The 21,331-nt window shown below is 45.5% G+C and overlaps 1 protein-coding gene across 3 annotated transcripts; it reads right to left on the reverse strand.

The window, feature by feature from the left end:
- FKBP10 (FKBP prolyl isomerase 10) lies at positions 1 to 21,174 on the reverse strand. 3 transcript variants are annotated; one of them, XM_048517931.1, is made up of 11 exons: positions 20,942 to 21,174; positions 20,600 to 20,815; positions 15,700 to 15,845; positions 11,976 to 12,165; positions 9,790 to 9,935; positions 8,940 to 9,129; positions 6,944 to 7,089; positions 5,410 to 5,599; positions 3,530 to 3,672; positions 2,683 to 2,846; positions 1 to 1,114 (listed from the first exon to the last, which is right to left on the reverse strand). In XM_048517931.1, exons 2-11 carry the CDS (start codon positions 20,791 to 20,793, stop codon positions 929 to 931), a joined length of 1,695 nt encoding a protein of 564 aa, XP_048373888.1. In that variant the 5' UTR covers positions 20,794 to 20,815; positions 20,942 to 21,174; the 3' UTR covers positions 1 to 928. The 3 variants fall into 3 exon arrangements, with proteins under 3 accessions (XP_048373888.1, XP_048373887.1, XP_048373889.1); XM_048517930.1 differs by having other exon boundaries at positions 20,938 to 21,174; XM_048517932.1 differs by having other exon boundaries at positions 21,025 to 21,161.
- Between the last annotated feature and the right edge of the window lie 157 nt (positions 21,175 to 21,331).

Raw genomic sequence — 21,331 nt, forward strand, 5'->3', positions numbered from 1 at the left:
TAGAATTCAGCCTGAACAGAATCAGGTATTTAATAGCATTTTTCATTTAAAAAACAAACCATCGAAATCTGGGTGCAAAGAAAAATCCAGCAGGCAGCAATGACCGGAATCCTCAAGACCGGGATGACCAGAATTTCGGTGGCAGGGAGTAGCAATTTCTGCCTAACAAAATTCTGCAGCCCTCTTTTAGGGCAGCTGTATCCTGCCCACTTAACATCCGCTTGCGTTTTCCCCCCTCCCCCCCCTTTTTTTCTTTTTTTGCGGACAAGACTCTTGTACCTTTTCCAGTTGCCTAAGCAGCACACATGCAAGAGGTGCAGGCTTCCTGTTGCGGAGATTCAGTAATTAAGAAAATGCTGGATCTGTTTGATTTTTTTTTCATGTTACGCAGGTCTTTAAGGGCACGAAATCCTGCTTGGTTTAAAGAAAGATGGGAGTAGAATAGCAACCCTATGCACCTTCCATTCCTTGCATCCTTCACCCCATGTACAACATCTTCAATTCTTTACTAACTTGGAAGCGGAATAAGTAAAGCAAAGATGACTGAAATGGCACATTTGGTTCTAATCACCCGGTTTGGGTTGCCCTGCCGTAGAATGTGGCTTCATCGACTGCATCACGAGTGCCTGCAGCACCCCAGATACAATTCCTGGATCTGGTAAAATAAAAAATGAGCTGACATCACAGTTTTTGCTGAGGAAAATCTGCTGTAGACACACACTTGAGGATTTGACTGGAAAGGGTGGGGTATTTAGCTGGGGGATCAAGAAATCTCCCATGGCTGAGCAAACTTCCTGGTTTTAGTTTGTTCAGACTAGATCACGATTCAACAGTTCTCAAAAAATGTTAAAGAAATGCAAAACATGCCATCATCTCTTGTGGGAACAACCTGATAACCTACGGCAGCTAAACCCCAAAGTTTCCTCTTTTAAAGTTCTTCGTGGGCTGGAGCTTGCTCTTCATCTGACTTCAACTTCAGTTCATCTGCTGTGATCTTCCCATCCTTATTCCTGTCTTGGTTTTGGAACATGTCGGTGATTACTTTTTCTGGCTCAGAACCTGGCATGAGACGACCTTTGCCCTCTGCCCTCTGGGACTCGATGAATGCTGAGAACTGCAAAAGGGGGTAAAGGAGAATAATAGATCATTGGGAAGATGATCAAAGGTTTCCACAATTCTTCACCCAGGGGAGTGGCCAACAGAACGTGTGATATTTCACGGTTCCCATTTCATTTTCTCCTGCCTCAATCACTAACCTTTCATTTCACAGTGAACAAGATGCATGCTGGGAAACATTATGTTACCTGGGACTAAAAAAATGAAAAACAACAACATTACTAAAGGTGCTTGGCTCTAGTGTATACTGCAGCAAAATATTACTGATTTTTTAGCATATGCTATACTTACAATGCAATCTTAAACAGACACACACAGTTTTATTGGTTGTGGTGGGTTTTCCGGGCTGTGTGGCCGTGGTCTGGTAGAGCTTGTTCCTAACGTTCCGCCTTCGACAATACACAATTTTATATTCACCTGAAGTCAATTGGCTTAGAAGTCTACCAACAGTCCAATCCAAAGTGGGGGGGTGAATTGGTCGGTGGAGCTGGTGCAAGCTTGTGCCGGCACATTTGCCCACCCCACTGGTGCATTTGGCAAATGCGTCGGCAGGGTGGATGCCACAGATTTTGGTGGTACCCAAAGCAGATGGAAGGCTGGCCTTCAGAGCTGAGTTGGCACCCAGGAGGATGGAGTGGGTGGAGCCAGCATTAGTTGGCTTCCTCTCAGGCTTTGCATCCAGGAACACAGCACCTGGGGCCAGGCAGTGGAGGGCTTTCAAGTGGCGAGGGAAGATGGCGGGGCAGCACAGCAGCGGCACTGTCCCCAGCCACCTCGGGCTTTGGATTGGGCTGCCCGGATGACAATGTAAGTTGCTCTTGCTTTCTCTAGCGGTCAGAAATGCAGAGATTTGCCTTCTTAGATACATAGTTCAGTACTGCTTTTTCAGAGGAGGGAAAACCCAGACTCTGAAGCTTTGGTTAATGTCCATTTCCAGCCAAATGGGAAGTAGTCAGCATGGTGTAGTGGTTAATGAGAGGTGGACTCTAATCTGGAGAACTGTGTTTGTGACGTACTCTTATCTGGTGAACTGGATTTGTTTCCCCACTCCTACACATGAAGTCTGCTGGGTGATCTTGGGCTAGCAAGTTTACAGAAGGGAAAAGAACCTGTCTGGCTCTAGTGCGAACTTTAAAACCTCTATTTTTAATGAAAATAATTAAAACATTTATATACCAGAACCACAACCACAATCAAATGTTTTAATTATTTTCATTAAAAATAGAGGTTTTAAAGTTCGCACTAGAGCCAGACAGGTTCTTTTCCCTTCTGTGACCTTGGGCTAGCCACAGTTCATTCAGGACTCTCTCAGCCTTACCTATCTCACAAGGTGTCTGTAGGGAGAGGAAGGGAAAAGGAGTTTATAAGCTGCTTTGAGACTCCTTATATTTGAGAAAAGTGGGATATAAGTCCAAACTTCTCTTCCTCTTCTTCTAGTCAATGCTGGAGACAATCAGGTCACAAAGGAGAAAACAGAATCCCAGAAGTAATAAGTGTTACTCCAAAAAAAGAAAAGATTAGTTAGATCTGCCGGTCACTCATGCCCTCTCTTAACACAGATCATACCTCTTCAAGTGGGACCTCACCATCCTTGTTGAGATCCATTGCTTCAAACAAGTTCTCAGGTGGCTCGCCATGCCAGATGAAGAGGTATCCTTCAGGAACGCCAGCCTCCAGGTACATAAGCTCGATCTCAAATCGGAGAACAGAACTGCCAGGTACACCTCGAGCTGGAAATACAACGTTTTGTGGTCTATGAAATTACATGAAAGATCTGTGGATGACTCTCCCGCCAAAGCACCCTCCACCCATTTGCATTCCTAGAGTCACTTTTCGCAAGGGCAATAGAAAAAGAAAGCCCCAGAGAAAAAGAAATCAGCATTGCAAGATGAGATGCTGACTAGACAACAGTGACGCAGAATCACAGCTAGAGGAAGCACTTCATGTGATAGGAAGTGACATCACAAGATATAATTTCTGTTTTTCAGAAACTGAGTTCTATAAATGTAGATTATGCCTAAGAAAAGAGCTGAGCAGATAACAATATTACTTATGATACATTCTAAAAATATAATCAATTTGTTAAAATCTAAATTATACACCAAGCCAATACAAATGGAGACAAATGCTTATCTTGCTCAGCTTCACTGATTCTGTTTCTGCTAAGCTTTGGGAGAAGGGGCAAGATATGCATATCTTTTGTTATCCACCATTCTCTCTTGTATGCCTCCTCAGAACTCCTCAGGCCTTGCATATATATGCTACACACTCTTTCTGCAGCCTTGGGCTGAGATTCTTAGGTTGCTGGTTCATGCGTCTAAATACTCGCTGCTGCCTCAGCGAGAACTGAACTCTGGAAGTTTTACAATTAGAACACCACAAAGGACCCACCCTGATTCCTAGAATGCCTTACCACCACTTTCACCGTGTCCCAAATGCGGAGGGACGATGACGATCCGTTTCTCTCCCAAACACATGTCGAGGAGACCAATGCGGAGGCCTTCAATTATCTTGTTGGCACCAAGTGTGGTCTCTTGAGGATGTTCATAGTCATGGCTGCCAAGGGGGGAACAGAAAGTTATTTGAAGAACTCACATGAAATTGGGTGTGTTGACTCCTCAAGGAACTCTGCTCTAGAAAGTCCTAATCTGGGAAAAACTGGCTTTAGGCTTTAGTAATTGCATTTTATCTCCTTCATAAGAACATAAGAAAGAGCCTGCTGGATCAGACCAGAGTCCATCTAGTCCAGCACTCTGCTACTCGCAGTGGCCCACCAGGTGCCTTTGGGAGCTCACAGGCAGGATGTGAAAGCAATGGCCTACTGCTGCTGTTCCTGAGCACCTGACCTGCTAAGGCATTTGCAATCTCAGATCAAGGAGGATCAAGATTGGTGGCCATAGATCGACTTCATAAATCTGTCCAAGCCCCTTTTAAAGCTATCCAGGTTAGTGGCCATCACCACCTCCTGTGGCAGCATATTCCAAACAGCAATCACGCGTTGCATGAAGAAATGTTTCCTTTTATTAGTCCTAATTCTTCCCCACAGCATTTTCAATGTATGCCCCCTGGTTTTAGTATTGTGAGAAAGAGAGAAAACATTTTCTACGCCATGCATAATTTTATAGAATTCAATCATATCCCCCCTCAGACATCTCCTCTCCAAACTAAAGAGTTCCAAACAGTGCAGCCTCTCTTCATAAGGAAGGTGCTCCAATCCCTCAACCATCCTTGTTGCCCTTTTCTGCCCTTTTTCTATCTCTTCGAAATCCTTTTTTGAGATGTGGCGACCAGAACTGAACACAGTACTCCAAGTGCGGTCGCACCACTGCTTTATATAAGACCATGACAATCTTTGCAGTTTTATTATCAACTCCTTTCCTAATTATCCCCAGCATAGAATTTGCCTTTTTCACAGCTGCCATGCATTGAGTTGACATTCCCATGGAACTATCAACTAAGACGTTCAAATCCCTTTCCTGGTCTGTGACTGATAGCACTGACCCCTGCAGCGTGTATGTACATATACATTCATTTACATCTATTTTATATTCTGCATTACACAGTACGGGGGCAAAGAGCTATTTTGAGCATTGGCAGTACAGACCTTTGTTTTATTTCTTTGTTTACTTTATTGAATTTATATGCCTCCCATTATGCCTCCAGAATTATAACAATCGCTAAGAACTACCACCTTAGTTACAGCACAAAGTCCTCCTTCTTAGTAAGGCATGTTAAGGAATTCCAGAATTTTGATTGAATGTTAGTACTGGGATTTATTTTGAGTTAATGTAAGGAACTTGCAAAGTCCAGGCCAAAAGTAACTTTTGAGTTCTTTATTGATCTGGCATTCTAAGTCAATCACAAGCAATGTGGGAACTGGCCTCCCAACGTTCAAGCAGCCGCTTTTACGGACTCTCCTCCCCGTTCCCGCCAAAGTTAGAAAAACACAATTGTAGTTCCCATCCGAAAACTACATTGAAACAGTTTCACACAGACAGGCAGGGGAGTCAGAAGATACCAAAGCTAGAAGCTGCAGATACTGGAAACACTCTCCAAATCCGGGCTGCACGCCAACCTTGGCAGAGAAAACCCTCCAAGGTTAGGTAGCAACCTTACAGTTAACCTCTGAAGCTAAAAGGAAGACTAGACGTGTATATTTGCTGTCTGGATAATTTTTTTAAATTAAAAAAAAAACTTTGTTTGCAAATATTGTATTGTTTAATTTTACCATTTCAGGTAACTGCTCAGGCATTTTGTGAGGGTATAAGAATGGAAACAAATCCAAAGACTCACGAGGAGAAGAGCCGGCTGCCGTCCAGGAGAGTGCAGTTGTAGTGATAGCGGATGAAATCTCTGTTTTGAGTAGTGACATTACAGTCTGTCGGCCGGTAGACTGTTTCTATCTCCACCAGGTCTGTGGGGTTGTGGAAATCGATGACGTGGACATCAAAAATGAGGACAGCTGAACCCGGGATCTTCTCCCCTAGAGACAGGAAGAACAGATGCTGAAGATGCCAAGAGCAACAAATGGCTGACTCAAAACGTTTTGCTTCCTTTCCGCTGGAGCCCGACATAGTTCGAAAAAATGCACTCCATGATAATTTGCAATATTGCTAGAGAAACATGGGGTGCCTCTGCCCCTCGCCCCCTTCTCTGCCACTTGAGCTGTGGAAGCTTATCTGGTGAACCAAATTAGCTTGTGCACTCCAACACATGCCAGCTGGGAAGGTGTACCCTTCTCTTGATGGTTTGACCCAGGAGGTTATAAACTTCTCACCATCAGGGAACATTTTCTACATCAACACCTGCTGATGAACCACAACGTATCTACCACAATATTCTTGCACATGGTAGATGGGTCCTGGGCACCATCTCAACCAGGGCCCTGTCTAGAGCCGGGTCCTCAACTGTTTTTTGACAGTGGGCTCCTCTGGAGTTCTGACACATTATGGTGCCACTGTCACAAAATGACTCTGGTCTAGGCATTTAAAAGTTCAGTGTTTGAATCTGTTAAAGTGAGGGAGATCTAGGACATCCAGCACTACTCTGCGGTTGTTTGTTCTAGAGGAAGATTGGCAATGGTGGGTCAGCTGCTTTTCAGGGAAGGCTGCCTACCATCTTTTCACAAACAAACCCTTGATAACATTGCGTGTAACTCTAGGGCTCCCCAGAACATATTTTGAACCTGGTCTAACCTACTTCAGAAAGTCATCCTGGGGATAGATTAGACCAAGCGGGGGCCAGTGGGGCTGACAATATCATCAAACCTCCAATATTACTGACTTCTTTTTTTCCTTCATTTTCATTTTCCCAGCTTGCCCAGCCTGTCTTTTAAAGTGAGCCCCAGGAGGCAATAAAATCTGTTCCTTATTCAAATTCAGCTAACCTGGCTTTGTAGAACAGATAGGAATCCTATAACACTTAGTATGCCAGAAAGGAAGCAATATTGATCATAGCAATAGTGGACCTCCAAACGAAAAAGAAGAAGAATTGCATATATATCCCCACTTTCTCCTCTGTAAGGAGTCTCAAAAGGGCTGGCAATCTCCTTTCCCTCCACCTCCCTACAACAAACAGCCTGTGAGGTAGGTGGGGCTGAGAGAGCTCAAAAGAATTGTGACTAGCCCAAGGACTCCCAGCTGGCATGTGTTGGAGTGCACAAGCTAATCTGGTTCACCAGATAAGCTTCCACAGCTCAAGTGGCAGAGCAGGGAATCAAACCTGGTTCTCCAGATTAGAGTGCACCTGCTCTTAACCACTACACCACACTGGATCCACATTTGCAGGAAATGAAGAGCTCGCTCCAGCTTGCTTCCCCTCAACCTACCTGCCCCATTTTCTCCATATGCCAAATGTGGCGGGATGATGATTCTTCTCTTTTCGCCAATGCAAACACCCTGCAGACCTTGGTCCATCCCTGGGATAATGTAGCCTTTTCCAATATAGGTGTCGTACGTGTGATTCCGCGAGTAACTGCAAAGGAATGGGGGACAGAGAAATGTTGAGAGACACAAGGGATCAGGGATTCTTAGGAACTGGTCCTCTGGCAGAATCTGAACTGCCTCTGAGGTTTTCTAAATTGCAGCTGAATTTGCCTACAGACCCCTCCTCTGGCTGTGGAAAAGAAGGAACAACAAAACATTCCATTTGCAATTCCTGAACAGCCAGGAGAGAAGCACGTGACACTCGCACAAAAAAACTTCCAGGCAAAGGTTCAACCAAGATGACCGGATCATTTTCAGGACTTGTACTTGCAACAACCTATTTTACTTGCATGTTTTGGTCGTCACGCTTCTCTTACCATGTCTTTCTGGAGATACCTGGATCCACAATGGGCTCTGACCCACATCTGGTGGACAAAGGAAGGCCAGGTTTCCTCCCATAGGGAACAGCAGCGGCATAGTGGTTAAGAGCAGGTGTACTCTAATCTGGAGGAACCGGGTTTGATTCCCCGCTCTGCCACTTGAGTTGTGGAGGCTTATCTGGGGAATTCAGATTAGCCTGTGCACTCCAACACACACCAGCTGGGTGGCCTTGGGCTAGCATGTGAGCTCCCAAAGGCATCTGGTAGGCAACTGCGAGTAGCAGAGAGCTGGACTAGATGGACTCTGGTCTGATCCAGCAGGCTCTTATGTTCTTAGTCACATTTCTTCTGAGCTCTCTCAGCCCCACCCACCTCACAGGGTGTTTGTTGTGAGGGGGGAAGGGAAAGTCCCTTTGAATCTCCGTACAGGAGAAAAAGAGGGGATATAAATCCAACTCTTCTTCTTCATGTTTCTGTTAGATGGGAATACATTTTGAACAATGTCAACTGGGACTGGGTTTAGGCAACTAGCTCACAGGAGTGCATCTTTTGTGCAAATTATTTCTGCTGCTTTCTGGCAAGTGAGACCTACTTTTCTTGCATGTTATAGAAGTAGCACAGTTTACCTGGGAAGAAGCCTCTGAGAAGCTTTAGCTGGCAGAGGACACGGACCTGGCATCCTGTGGAGGGCATTCCTTTGTAAGCTGAAAGTGCCCTCCAGAATGCTCCTCTGATGGCCATTCCTGGGCCATGTTGGCCAGTGACACAGGGCTAGCCAAGCTAGAAACAGTGAGCAAATCTGGCCTTATTTGCAGCATGGAAATCTAGAAACATAGAGCTGGAAGGGTCTTTAGGGTCATCTAGTCCAACCCCCTGCACAACATGGGAAATTCACAGCTACCTTTTCTCCCGCTCTTTCAGGGACCCCTGTTTTATGCTCAAAGGAAAGCAAAAAACTCTGGGTTCTCTGGGCAATCTGGCCTGAAAGAAAGTTCCTTCCTGACTCCAAAGAGATGATTGGCACTACCCTGTAAGAAAGGATCCCAAGGGCCAAGCGCTGACTCGTCCCTTCCTGCCCTCCCTCTCATGATCTGCCTGAGTTCACAGAATCAGCCTTGCTGTCAGATGGCCATCCTGCCTCTGCTTAAAAACCTCCATAGGAGGAGAGTCCACCACCTCCTGAGGAAGCCTGTTCCACTGAGGAACCGCTCTAACTGTCAGGAAGTTCTTCCTCATGGAGGACCAGTTGGTCCATGAATCTTCCTGCATGGTGGAGATGATTTTGCAGGTATTCATGTCAATCCCCTTTTTATGCACATCTTCTTGACCACTCTAGAACTGTTCTCACTGTTTTCTAGCAAGAAAGCTGATTTCCAAGAAATGTTCCCTGTAAGTAAGCTGTGTGGCCGGGCAGACACCATATTGGTGCCGCGCAGTGCAGGAGGCTGCCAGCAGGAGGCTCTGTTCTGTGCAGGGGTAGATATTAGTTGGTCCGAGGTCATATTTCTCAGCCTCTTACCTGGAATCAAAGAGGGTCCCATCCAGCAAGGTGCCATTATAATGGTAGCGCAGAAAATCCCCCGTCACAGCCTTGCGCTTGCATACCTCGGGCACTTCCAAATGTTCCAGGAAAATGCCATCTTTAGGGTTGTGTAGATCCACCAGAAAGACATCAAAAACCAAAGAGGCTTGAGGAGGGATGACAGTCCCTGAAGGAATTAAAGAATGGATTCAGTTCACACTGAGGTATACCTGACAGGTTGCCGCTGAAACCACGGAATAGGCAACCACAGGGTAAACCCTGCCCCATTTGAGCATCAGTTAACCTGATTTCCTAATATAATTCCTGGGTGTTTGACCGCTTCAATGGAAGCACTGGCAAATATAAAAACCTCTGCAAAGTTCGTTAATTTATTTTAATACTTTACACCATTTGTGATCAAATGCCAATGCAAAGCTAGTAGACTTTGGCCATCAGAGGTTGAGATTTTTGACCTCTTCTACACTGATGCACAGGTCTGGGTCAATGTTCATGTAGTGAACAAGTCAAGATGGGGGGGGGGGGAGAGCCCCTCACTTTCATGCAGTCAAAAATGCTTCTGCAAACCCTGATGTGACAATACCCCCAAGGCTCTCAAGCAAATGACGCAGTTCTGCACCCCATCTTCATGTGTTCAATTGGACATGATGAACATTTGTATCTTTCCAGCATGATACAACGTAAAACCCTATTGACAGGCAAAGGCAGTGTGATCCTGAATTTATGCGACATCAGGAGTACTTTTTAATAGTCCTGTTTAGCTCCAAGGTCAACTGAGGCACCTTCCCTTCCCCCGGCTGCAGATCCAGGAATCTCCTGGCCTACATACCATAGCCTTTTTCTCCATAAGCCAGGAACGGGGGGATGATTATTCTCCTCTTCTCTCCAGCACACATGCCTACGAGGCCTTCGTCCATGCCTTTGATGAGCCAGCCTGAACCCACGTATGTGTCGTACGTGCTGCCTTTTCCATAGCTGGGAAAGGGGAAGAGAGATATCAGCCACTGAGCCAGTTCAGTGGGAGAATGAGAATTCATCTGTAATCCTCTCCCATGTTAAAAAAACAAACAAAAACTTCCCTGCATGTACTGAACTGGCACCAACCTTTCCCCCCACTGTTACTAGCTTATAACATGCAAGCAGCCTCTTATCCGAGATAAACAAACTTCCCACATATGGTTGCCAAGTTATCTTTGGCCTCCGGCAGAGAATGAGGAGTAGGGTTCCCAGTTCTCCAGTGTTCAGCCAGTGTGGTGTAGTGGTTAGGGACAGGTGGACTCAAATCTGGAGAACTGGATTTGATTCCTCACTCCTCCACATGAGCAGCGGACTCTTATCTGGTAAACTGGATTTGTTTCCCCACCCATCCACATGAAGCCTGCTGGGGGACCTTTGGCTGGTCACAGTTCTCTCCAAACTCAGCCCCGCCTATGTCCCAAGATGTGTTGTGGGGAGAGGAAGGGAAAGGTGTTTGTAAGCCCCTTTGAGTCTCCTTACAGGAGAGAAAGGGGGAGTATAATCTCAAACTCTTCTTCCTCTGCAGTTCCTGGGGTAGAGCCTGGGGAGGCACAAGCGGACCACAGAGTCCCCCCTCCAAAGCACCCATTTTCTCCGGAGGAGCTGATCTCTGTAGTGTGGGGATTCTTGTGGGGGACACTTGGACACTGGCATTCCTGTCCCCACGCTCGGGGTACTGTTCACAATTCCACCAGCCCTCTGCAATATCACCCTGAAGGAGCACGTAGACTTTTCAGATGATTGAGTGGAATGTCTCAATCCAGAATGCAGGTAGCCGGTGCCATTTCTGAACTATTCCCCCATGTTAAAAACTCCCCATAGGTGAAGTACATCCAGGAGAAAGGGACCTAGTTAAGTCCTGATTTTCCATTTGCATGCAGCATCGATGTTTGTTTTGTTTTATTCATAGCCAGAATATTGTACAGTGGTTAGAGTTCTTGACTAGCCTTTGGGAGAGCCGATTTTGAATCCCTGTTCTGCCGTGACACTTGCTGTGCCCGTCACACACGCTCAGTCCTAACCTAATCCACAGAGCTGTTGTGAGGATAAAGTAGAGCAAAGGACAACAACATTGTAATCGGTCCCCAAATGGGTACCCAACGGGGGAGAAAGGCAGGAGATAAATATCTAAACCAGGGTCCTTGAGCGTGGCACCCACTAGCACTTCCTTTGGTGTCCACTGGGCTTTTCAGGAGGTGGATGCGAAGATTGTAAGGCAGGACATTCTAGGGGCTGCCCCCTTTGAAATGAAAGTGTTCTCCATTGGAGGATCAGGACAACTGGGAAGCACCTGGGCAGGATCATCCCCCAAGGAGTGAAGGGAGAGATGTATCTATTTGGCATCACCCACTGAAGCAGCCAATGGTTTGGCTTCACCTCCCTTTGGTGCAGCCCTCACCACACTCGCTCAAAATCCCAAAGATGCCCACAGGCTTGAAAAGGTGGTGGACTCCTGATTTAAATGAACAAATAAACAGGTTGGGAACTACCCAGAGAATTGGGGGATGGATCTTGGGGAGGGAGACCAGGGTATGCAGAGGGGAGGGACCTCAGCAGGATATAATGCCATAGAGTCCACCCTCCAAAGCAGCCATTTTCTCCAGGGGAAATTATTTCTGTCATCTAGAAATCAACTGTAATAGCAGGAGATCTCCAGGTGCCACCTGGAGGTTGGTAACCCTACAATGTAATTTATCCCATCCATCATCTGAAATAGTACAGGAAACTCCTCCTCTTCAGGACTCTGCCATTATATTCCCAGGTCATTTCACTGTGTTAATTGTCAAGGCTGTGTTGAAATAGCTGCACAGTGTCCACAATTGGTCAGGAACGGAAAGACAGCATGGGATTATGCCATACTTAGTTGCTTGGGAGGCCGGGGGGGGGGGGGGGGAGAGAGAGACATGTGGCTACATGAGGGATTATTGTGGGTTTTAGTTCTGTTTCCAAACTACTGGTCCCAAATCTGCCACTACTGCCCGCCCCCCTTCGATATACCTGGAGTCAAAAGGGGTGCCGTCCAGAAGGGTACCATTGTAGTGGTAACGCACAAAATCTGAATTCTCCACGGTGCGGTTGCAACGCTCTGGCTTGTACAAGGTAGTGATTTGCAGCTTGTCTTCCTTGTTCCAAATATCAAGCATTATGACGTCAAAATAGAGGGTGGTGTCTGGGGGAATCAGACCAGCTGTGGGGCGAAAAACAAGGTCAGTTTTGATGCGAATCCGATGGGACATTCAGCTATTCTGTGAAAGGAACTGAAATCAATGCTCTTCCCCACCAGCAACGCAAAGGGAGTCACAGGAAGAAGAGCACCAACAGAAAGGAAGGAAGAGGACAGGGAAACCAAAATGAGACCTCTAGCTCATAAGGAATTGAAAATGTGGCCATTTGAACACCTTTCAAAATTTGTGAATGCATGCCTTGTCAGCAAAATGCATCCCTTGCAAGCAAATATTTCATTCACTTGCATAGACTTTGACTTTTGTTTTAATTTGTGAAGATTTTTTGGTGACCTCTCCCTCATCCCAACCCAGCAGTTGCTTTTGGTACATGGTAAAAGACTTGGAAACATGGCATTTGTGCATGCGAATCTAAAGAGCGTTCCAGCAAAGTAGAAAGGATAACTCCTCTCCCAAATGCCCACACGCTGGCACTGGATAAGCTGATGGAGAGGTGCGGCCATAGTTACAGATGGACAAAATGAGCAGTCACACAGCGTCACAGAATATTGATTCATTCATTCATTGCCTTTATTAGGCATAGAATAAAACAACAATCAGACTAACAATAACAACAATAAAAGGTGATATATAAAAGGTGACCAACAGGAGTGAGCAGTTGTTGATAAAGCTGTTGCCAAAAACTTTGGCTGATTCCGCATGGGCCAAAAACAGCAGTGTGAAAACGGTGTGAAAATGGTGTAAAAGGGTTTAAAACGGGGTAAAAGGGTTTATACTGTTTTCACACCGTTTTCACACCACTGTTTTTGGCCCATGCGGAATCAGCCTTTGCTACGTCTGCAGTTCTTTTAGTGCAGCAGTCAATATTGATTTATTTGGGGCATTTCTTCTCTGCTCCTCCATATGACTATCTACAATGCAACTTATGTTACTAGTCTTGAGTCTACAGCCAAAGTGGATGTGATGGTATCCTTGTGTATGCCACAGGGACACAGCCAACATCTTAAGGGGATTTACAGTGCAATCCTATGCAGAGTTATTCCAGTTGAAACCCATCAAAATGGATTGCATTATTCAAAATGCTGCAAAGGCCCAGTCCTGGTTGGGTCTGCAGGGTGGTAGACGGAAGTACTCTTGTATCCCCGCTCCATGCTGTTTCAAGTGCCATCATGTCCTCACAAACTGTTTCGGCATGTGATACCGAAGGAATCAGTCCCGCAGCCTGCCGCACTTTGGGTCCGATCAGGAATGACCTCTCACAGCATTCTGTAATCACCTTAAAATGGCCGTGGCCGTCACAAGGAAGTGCTGTCACATCTAGTTTGGCCCTTAGAAGCATCTGCTTTTTTTTTTTTTTTAACGGGGGTGGAAGCTGGAACCTGGTATTCACTTCGTAATTTCTGAGCCCAAATATTAATCCTATCTTTGCCAGCCGATTTGCAGGGTGCAAAGGTGGACCTTTCCACTGGTTTTTTGGGAGGGCACTGCTCATCCCACTGTTCGGTTCAGTTCATCCCACTGTTCCAGACAGAGAAGGAACGAAACATAGCCCTGAAATGCCGAGGCAATGTGGACACCCTCCCACACACACATACTGCAGGCTTCCCACACAGTGTGAGAAGGCAGAGAACATCCCCTGCTTTCTGAGTTAATTTGCAGATTGGTCATCCTATTGAACTATGAAGATTGTCTAATGCCAGCCATTAGGTTAATGATGACTTTGGCACTTAAGTCAGAGGAAACTCCAGTGTTGGCTGACTGGAATCCTGAAGTTGCAGCTACTTCTAAACCAAATGAAAGACTTCTGAAATTATCACACTTTTAGTGCAAAGAGAAACTTCATTAACAAACGTGGATAAAGGTGATCTAGTAGACATTACATACTTGGACTTCCAAAAGGCTTTTAACAAGGTCCTCATCAAAGAGCTTAGTAGTCTTGAGATAAGGAAATGGATTAAAAACAACAGAAAGCAGAGAGTATGAATAAATAATTCTGGAAATTAAGGGAAGTAGGCGGTGGGATCCTACAAGGATTGGTATTAGGGTTTGACTTGTTCATAAGTGGTCTGGATTTGGGTATGAACAGTATCTAAGTCTTCAGGAGGGTGAAAACCAAGAGCTATCAATATAGGAAATGAAGTTCAATGTAAGCATGGTGATGTACATTAAAACAAAAAACCTTAACTTTAGATAGATGCTGATGGAAAACTCTGTATTAGAAGAAGAAGAAGAGTTGGTTTTTACACCTCACGCTTCTTTACCTTTTAAGGAGTCTCAAAGCGACTTACAAACACCTTCCCTTCCCCTGCCCACAACAGACACCTTGTGAGGTTGGTGGGGCTGAGAAAGTTCAGAAAGAACTGTGACTGGCCCAAGGTCACCCAACAGGCTTCATGCAGAGCAGTGGGGAATCAACTCAGTTCTCCCGATCAGAGTCCACCACCCTGAACCACTACACCACACTCGCTCCTAAGGATTATGAATAAAAGAACTGAAAATAAAATACCAACATTCTAATGTTCCTGTATGGACCTATGGTGAGGCCTCATCTGGAATATGGCATACAGTTCTCATTGCTGTAACTTAAAAAGGATATTACAGACCTGGGGAAAGTATAGGGCAAGCAAGACAAATGTAAACTCTAGGCCTGTAATGAAAACTGGTGGGGTTGAGAATGTTGAAAGGTGGTTAGTTTGAAGTGGGGAGCTGACAAGAGATAATTATATGTCTGTATTTTATCTAGAACTCACTTATTTGTCCCTTTTGGTGGGCCATGGTATCAGTAAAACCTAACTCCAACACCACATTTCAAAAAGATCTACAATCTTCCTATCAGCTTCCTGTCAGTTTTGTTCAACTTTCATACCCAAACATAGCAATATCAATATCTAAAGCAAGAAGTTCCTTCTAGTCTAGGCTGACCAGACGTCCCACTTTTGGCGGGACAGTCCCTCCTTCAAACAATTTGTCCGGCGTCCCGCAGGTTATTTCAATTGTCCCGATTTTTGGGAGGCTGCCGTACTGCCTTCTGGGGCGCAAGGCAGTGTGGCAGCCTCCTGCGCGCAGGGCCGCAGGAGCACAGCCTTCTGGGGCGCTGCCGTTTCCCACCCTGTGACAGGGCGGGAAACGGCAGCACCCCAGAAGGCAGTGTGCTCCTGCAGCTGCGTGTGCATGGGTGCGCACGGCCGCCTACCCCCCCGTCCCGGTTCACAAAGGTGACCATCTGGTCACCTTATTCTAGTCCCAGATCAAATCAAGCCTGAACTCTCCCTAAAAGCTAAAATTACTAAACTGAGAAGACAAGAGTAACTGGAAAAGACAATAATGCTGGAAAAGGTTGAAGGCGACAGGAAAGGAAGAAGATCCAATGTGAGAAGGACTGACTCAACAAAGTAAGTCACAGTTCTCAGTTTCTAAGACCTGAGCAGGGCTGTTAATGATAGGACATTTTGAAGGACATCAATTCAAAGGGACACGATAAGTTGGAAGCAACTTGATATCACTTAACCCCCACACACCCTTGTTCAATATTAACTCACCGACACCGATGCTGCCATAGCCCAGATGAGGCGGCACGATAAGATGCCTCCTTTCATTCACACACATGCCCTGCAGGCCTCTGTCCATGCCAGTGATGAGTCGTCCCACGCCTGCAACGCCTGCCACAGTGGCACCTCGGTCATAGCTGGGGAAGGCGACCATTGTTGAAAGGGGGTGAGCAGAACTGTTCAGATTTTAAAAGTGACTACAGAAACTAAAGATCACTAACATATGAAAAAAAAGTATGACAGGGCTGTTCCTTCTTTTCTTGCAAATGCCATACAGATTTATGTCTTCTCTTGCACTTCATCAATAGCAAGCTGTTGTTTTCTTCAAACATTTTGAAGTGTTTCAATATGTTTTACTGTTTTAAACTTCCCTCGTCCCTGTGGCAGTACCCTACAGAGGAGGTCAGAAGTGGTTTTGTGATTGCTATAAGCATCTATTGGACAGTGCCTGTAACATCACTATTGTTTTTGATGTTTTATTGTTAATTAAAAATAATATGCCCCAAGCTGGTTAGCTCAGGCTAGCCCGATCTTATCAGATCTCATGAAGCTAAAGAAGGCCAGTCCTGGATATTATTTGGATGAAAAACCTCCAAGGAAGACTGAAGTTTCTTTGCAGAGGCAATAAGTGGCAAACCACATCTGAAAACCTCTCAGTCTAAGGGACTGTCATAAGTCGGCTGTGACATGATGGCTAATAATATAACAATCATAATCATAACAATACCCAAATGTGTCAAACTTCATGACGGCTAATAATATAACAATCATAATCATAACGATACCCAAATGTGTCAAATGTCATTTTAAAACTTCATGATCCATAAATAGAACAATTCAGCCAAAATTAAACACCTTATTAATATGTGTCTAATGTTGTCATTAAAATCAATGGAATTTAAAAGGGGTTTTGTTTGGCTGGATCATGCTTAGCTTTTGAAAGATCTCATTCTTCCCTTTATCAAATCAATATCACACAAGACTAACTCTGCCTCACTATCCCAAGACTGTTTTTGTTTTATTTTTTTCCTTGGAAAAATTTCTGTCGCTCTGCAAGATCACTTTAGCCGAAGCAAAGTTTTCTCCACTCCCAGGCGGATTCTGCACGGGCCAAAAACAGTGGTGTGAAAATGGTGTGAACCTTTTACAACATTTAAAACCATTTTACACCATTTTCATGCCGCTGTTTTTGGTCCATGCAGAATTCGCCACTGAGTTGCACAGTCGTGGCACTGTGGTTGTAGGATCTGGCCTACAACCAGTGTAATGTCAGGGGCCCAACTCATTCCTGATGCTCAAAAGCAGAGGTCGTCTGTGCAAACCTTTTGAAAAGGGAACTGTAGCACTTAAGAAGTATGAACTTTTCCTGCATTGATCGTAGAAGTAAAAAAACCCTTTACAGCCTTAAAATGCAACTGCATAAACAAATAAAGAATACCTTAAGACAAATATCTTTCCTTCCCTGTAGTGCTACAAAAACAAAACCCCATCTTTTTTTTTTACAAAATTGTATACCCTCCACTAAGGGAGGGACAGGAATTTGCTTGTTTGTTCAGTAATAACAAGGCAGCAATTCTGTAAAACGTTGCTTAAGAGAAAAACCCCACATCGGTGCGAGCAGAGAAAGCCGTGAATGAAACATGATCTCTGACTTCCTTTGCAGTTGGGAAGGGAAGAACGGAACAGTCTTATGGAGCATTCTGAAGGCAGCTGGAGGCTTGGAAAAGCAGGCTTGGCCCACGAGGCTTGCGCAGCGCTGATTCTGGGAGTTTAAAATCAAAACATAACTTTCTTACAGGTATCTGTTGAATGTCAGATGCATGACATTTCAGAAGACTGCTGTGTCTCATGCACATTCTGGTTGGGAAAACACAGTAAAATTCTGTCTTTAAAAACTTCCTTCCCAGCGCAGAAGCAGCCACACGTGGATGACACGTCTACAACCGAGACTGCAGATTCCAGTATGGATTCTCCTTCCACGGCCTGTTGCAACTAGCTGCCTATCTGCCTTCAGCACATCTTAGGGGTCACTATTTGGCTCGAAGGATGAACCCTCCCGTAAAAACTATGGTAAAATTTTGAAACTCACTCGTGCATTTTTTAAAGTCTTGATTTGAGAAGTACCCATTATGCTAAAGTACATCCATAAACAAACTCAAAAATATAGCAACCAAATCCTGGAAAAGGCACGCCTCTTGCTAATTTTCAGCCTACTTAACAGAAACCATTCGGAATCCTTGTTATATTATTATTTCTTAATGAAGACCTCCCACATCTTCAGAAACTTAATTCCAAATATCCTCTCTTGAACTTGTGTCAGTTTTTCAAGGTCAATTTATAGCCCCACTCCCCCTTTTAAAAACTGATTTCAATTGCTTTGTTTTCATCTGGTTGCATTTTATTCCAGACAGGGCTTGGAAAGGATGATGCCTGCTTCAGACCTGCAAAGTAGTTCTTAGGTTCTTAAATTAAATGGATTCAAATGGGGAAAATACATAGAGCCCACCTACCAGAATGGCCATTTTTTCCAGGGAAACAGATCTCTGTCACCTGGAGATCAGCTGTATTAGCAGGAGGTCTCCAGTTCTCACCTGGGGGTTGGCAACCTTACCTGATGTGGTGCACACACCCCTCCCCATCATCTGGACCCATCATATTTACAAATGTGGTGCCCTCAGGGTGCCAGAGGCCTTGAACTTTATCTCCTGGTTCTGCTGTCTCAATGACTCCTACCTTGGCGCACCAGATGCTTGGGGAGGGGGGAGGCAGCAGTGGTTGGACTAGCTGCATCATGTCCTGAGATTCCTAGAAGCATTTGGCTAAGAAGATAAAGGTAGTCCCCTGTGCAAGCACTGGGGTGATGTCACATCCTGACATTTACTAGGCAGACTATATTTATAGGGTGGTTTGCCAGCCGTCTACACTTCACCTGCAGCAAGCTGGGTACTCATTTTATTGATCTCGGAAAGGGGGAAGACTCAGTCAACCTTGAGCTGGCTAGCTGAAACTGGGAGAAGGTTGGGAGCAGGCCACTGGGCTCCTTAGCATTCAGCTAAGCCACTGGAAATTGAATTCTGACTAAGAAGGACCTCAGTCCAAACCAGAAAGCCCAGCCTTCTACTATCTGGGTACCTTGGAAAGTCAGTGGTTGAGGGGAAAGGGCATGGCCTCATTCCAGGATTTCAATTAGTAGCATTGCTATGGCTGCATGTTCAGACTTCCTGACATACACCTTTGGTTTAAAAGCATTCTTGTGAGAGATTTGGATGGGTTATGGGCTTAAGGTCGTTGTTCTGCTTAGGTTAGCACCCTTAGATTGGCCCTGTGTCCTATCTGCACAGCACATTTTCATCCTGCTATCCAAGGCTAGTCCAACCTCATCAGATGGTGGAAACTAAGCCAGGTCAGTTCGGGACAGTATTTGGATGCGCGACAAGCAGGGGCGGAGCAAGGGGGAGCTGTGCCCGGGGCTTGCCTGCGTCCTGCACCCCCACCCTGTTCCCACACATGCACGCGCCCGGTGCATCACGCCCCACCCCACGCCCTTGGCGCTACGCCACTGGAGACAAACAAAGAAGTCCAGGGTTGTGATGCAGATGCAGGCAATGGCAAGCCACCTCTGAACATCTCTTGCCTTGAAAATCCGACTCGGTCTCCATAAGTCAGCTGCAACTTGATTACAAAAAAAGAAATAAAGTAAATCCCACCAAGGAGTTCAAGATGGCTTCTCACTTCTTCCATTGTACCTCACAACAATTCTGTGAGGTAGATTAGGCAACAGGCCCAAGGTTACCCAGTTCACTTTCTGGGTACATGGATCTGAACTCAGATCTTATTGTTAGTCTGTGCAATGCCAATTTGTAAGGCTATGCCCTGAGCAGAACTGATCTTCTCAAAGACAGAACAGACCCCCTTCCTGAATGTTCCTCTTCTAGCTATAGCAGCATAAGGGGAGACACAATGAGTGCATCCAGTACCATCACTTGGTAACAAAGGAACCTGTTTCCAGAGTTTGGTGTGTATCAGGACCCTTGATATGACTGAAAAGTACTTGGCACCAAAAAACCCTCTTATTTTATGCCATTCTTCTAATTGAATAACTTCTTAAAAAGCATCATGGCTTCGTTTGGTTTTACTTTTCGCCGCTACGCATAGGCTTATGATGAATCGGCACCCAAAATTGCAGACTACAGACTTTCCCACTTTCCCTCCTCCTATTTCGGATCTGGATCTTTTGGAAAGTCGGTCCAGCTTCATGCCAGTCATATTCCACAAAGGCTGATTTATTTATTTTCTTTGCAGTGCATCTGCCTTGCACCCAAGCAGAAGATCTCTGGGCAGCAAAGAGGCAGACGGGAAATATTATAGCATCAGCATGCAACCAGTTTAAATTCCAGTTTCCTTTTTTTTTCCTGTTTTGCTTTTCCTACTAGCAAGGCAAAGTGGCAGTGAACACTATTTAAGACATCCCAGAACTGATAAACAGAACTGTGCTGTTGTAGATTATGGATGGTCATCTTCTGGATTCTTGCAAGGAAGGACACTTTATTCTCAGGCATGGTCCGGGTAGAATAACCTCCCCATCCCACCCTTACAACTCATCAGACTCTGTAATAACGTGCCTAGCAACCCACGTATTACATACAACACCTGAAGAAAGATGTAACATGAACACACGGGACCACTGCTTCCTTATCGTTTAAAAATGATTCTTTTCCTGAGGCTCAAGATTTCCATCACTGGTAGCGGTGCCAGTGACCAGACAGACCGGTTGGTGAACTCGGCACAGCCTCTGGGCCGCCAGTCACCCATCCCTGAACTAGACCCAGGGGTCACTTTAAATAAAAGTGTTCTTCCCCATCCATCTTTTGAGGTCTGAATCTTTTGGTACCTGGAGTCAAACTTGGTTCCGTCCTGGAAGGTCCCGTTGTAATGGTAACGGACGAAGTCGCCCATCTGGACTTCTCTCAAGCACACTTTGGGGATGTAGTATCTGTCAATCACCACGTCCTCCAAAGGACCCGGGTCTCCCAAGCCGCGGACCCCTAAAAGGCTCAGGGTAAAGACGAGGCACAGCAAGCTCATTTCGCCTTTTGACGGCTCTGTCCTGAAAAAGGAAGAAAGAGCTGCAGTTTAGAGCGGCTCACTGTGGAGGCAGCCAGAGGAAAGGAGGAGGGGAAGCAGAGGAGGTGCCTGCCCAAAAGGAAGGGCTGGAGGATCCCAACCCACCCACAGAAATTCTGTAGACGTGTAAGAAAGCGGCCTGTGGATAAATTGCCGAAAAAGGACCCCAAGATCCTAAAAGCCTCCACTTTCTATGCTTGAGGGATCCACTCGGTCTAAACAGGCTGAACTCATGGGCTGCAATCAGATTGGAGATTCTTCTGGAGCTTCTGTGCAGCAAAAATTCCCTGAAACTATTTTTGAAAGCAAGTTTGGGCAGTAAAAGAGCTGACAAGAGGGGAGGATTTGCCTTTTTTAAAAAAAAAAAACCTCTCCCAGGTCCTAGTGCCTGTTGTTTATCACGCCTGGAAAAGTCAGAAGGGGGATGCCTGTTTTGTAAGTCAAGGAAGGTTTATGTGGTCCTCAAGGGCAGAGGAGAAGACCCTCCAAAATTTCCCAC

This window comes from Sphaerodactylus townsendi, linkage group LG15 (assembly GCF_021028975.2).
Source record: "Sphaerodactylus townsendi isolate TG3544 linkage group LG15, MPM_Stown_v2.3, whole genome shotgun sequence".
Lineage (NCBI taxonomy): Eukaryota > Metazoa > Chordata > Lepidosauria > Squamata > Sphaerodactylidae > Sphaerodactylus > Sphaerodactylus townsendi.

Bases quoted from the DNA above. Each gene is read 5' to 3' on its own strand.
- FKBP10 (XM_048517931.1), bottom strand. From the start codon at position 20,793: ATGAGCTTGCTGTGCCTCGTCTTTACCCTGAGCCTTTTAGGGGTCCGC. The intron at 12,166-15,699 runs GTGAGTTAATAT...TTCGCCCCACAG, and splicing joins CTATGGCAGCATCGGTGTCG to CTGGTCTGATTCCCCCAGAC. The intron at 7,090-8,939 runs GTAAGAGGCTGA...ATTCCTTTGCAG, and splicing joins GGGACCCTCTTTGATTCCAG to TTACTCGCGGAATCACACGT.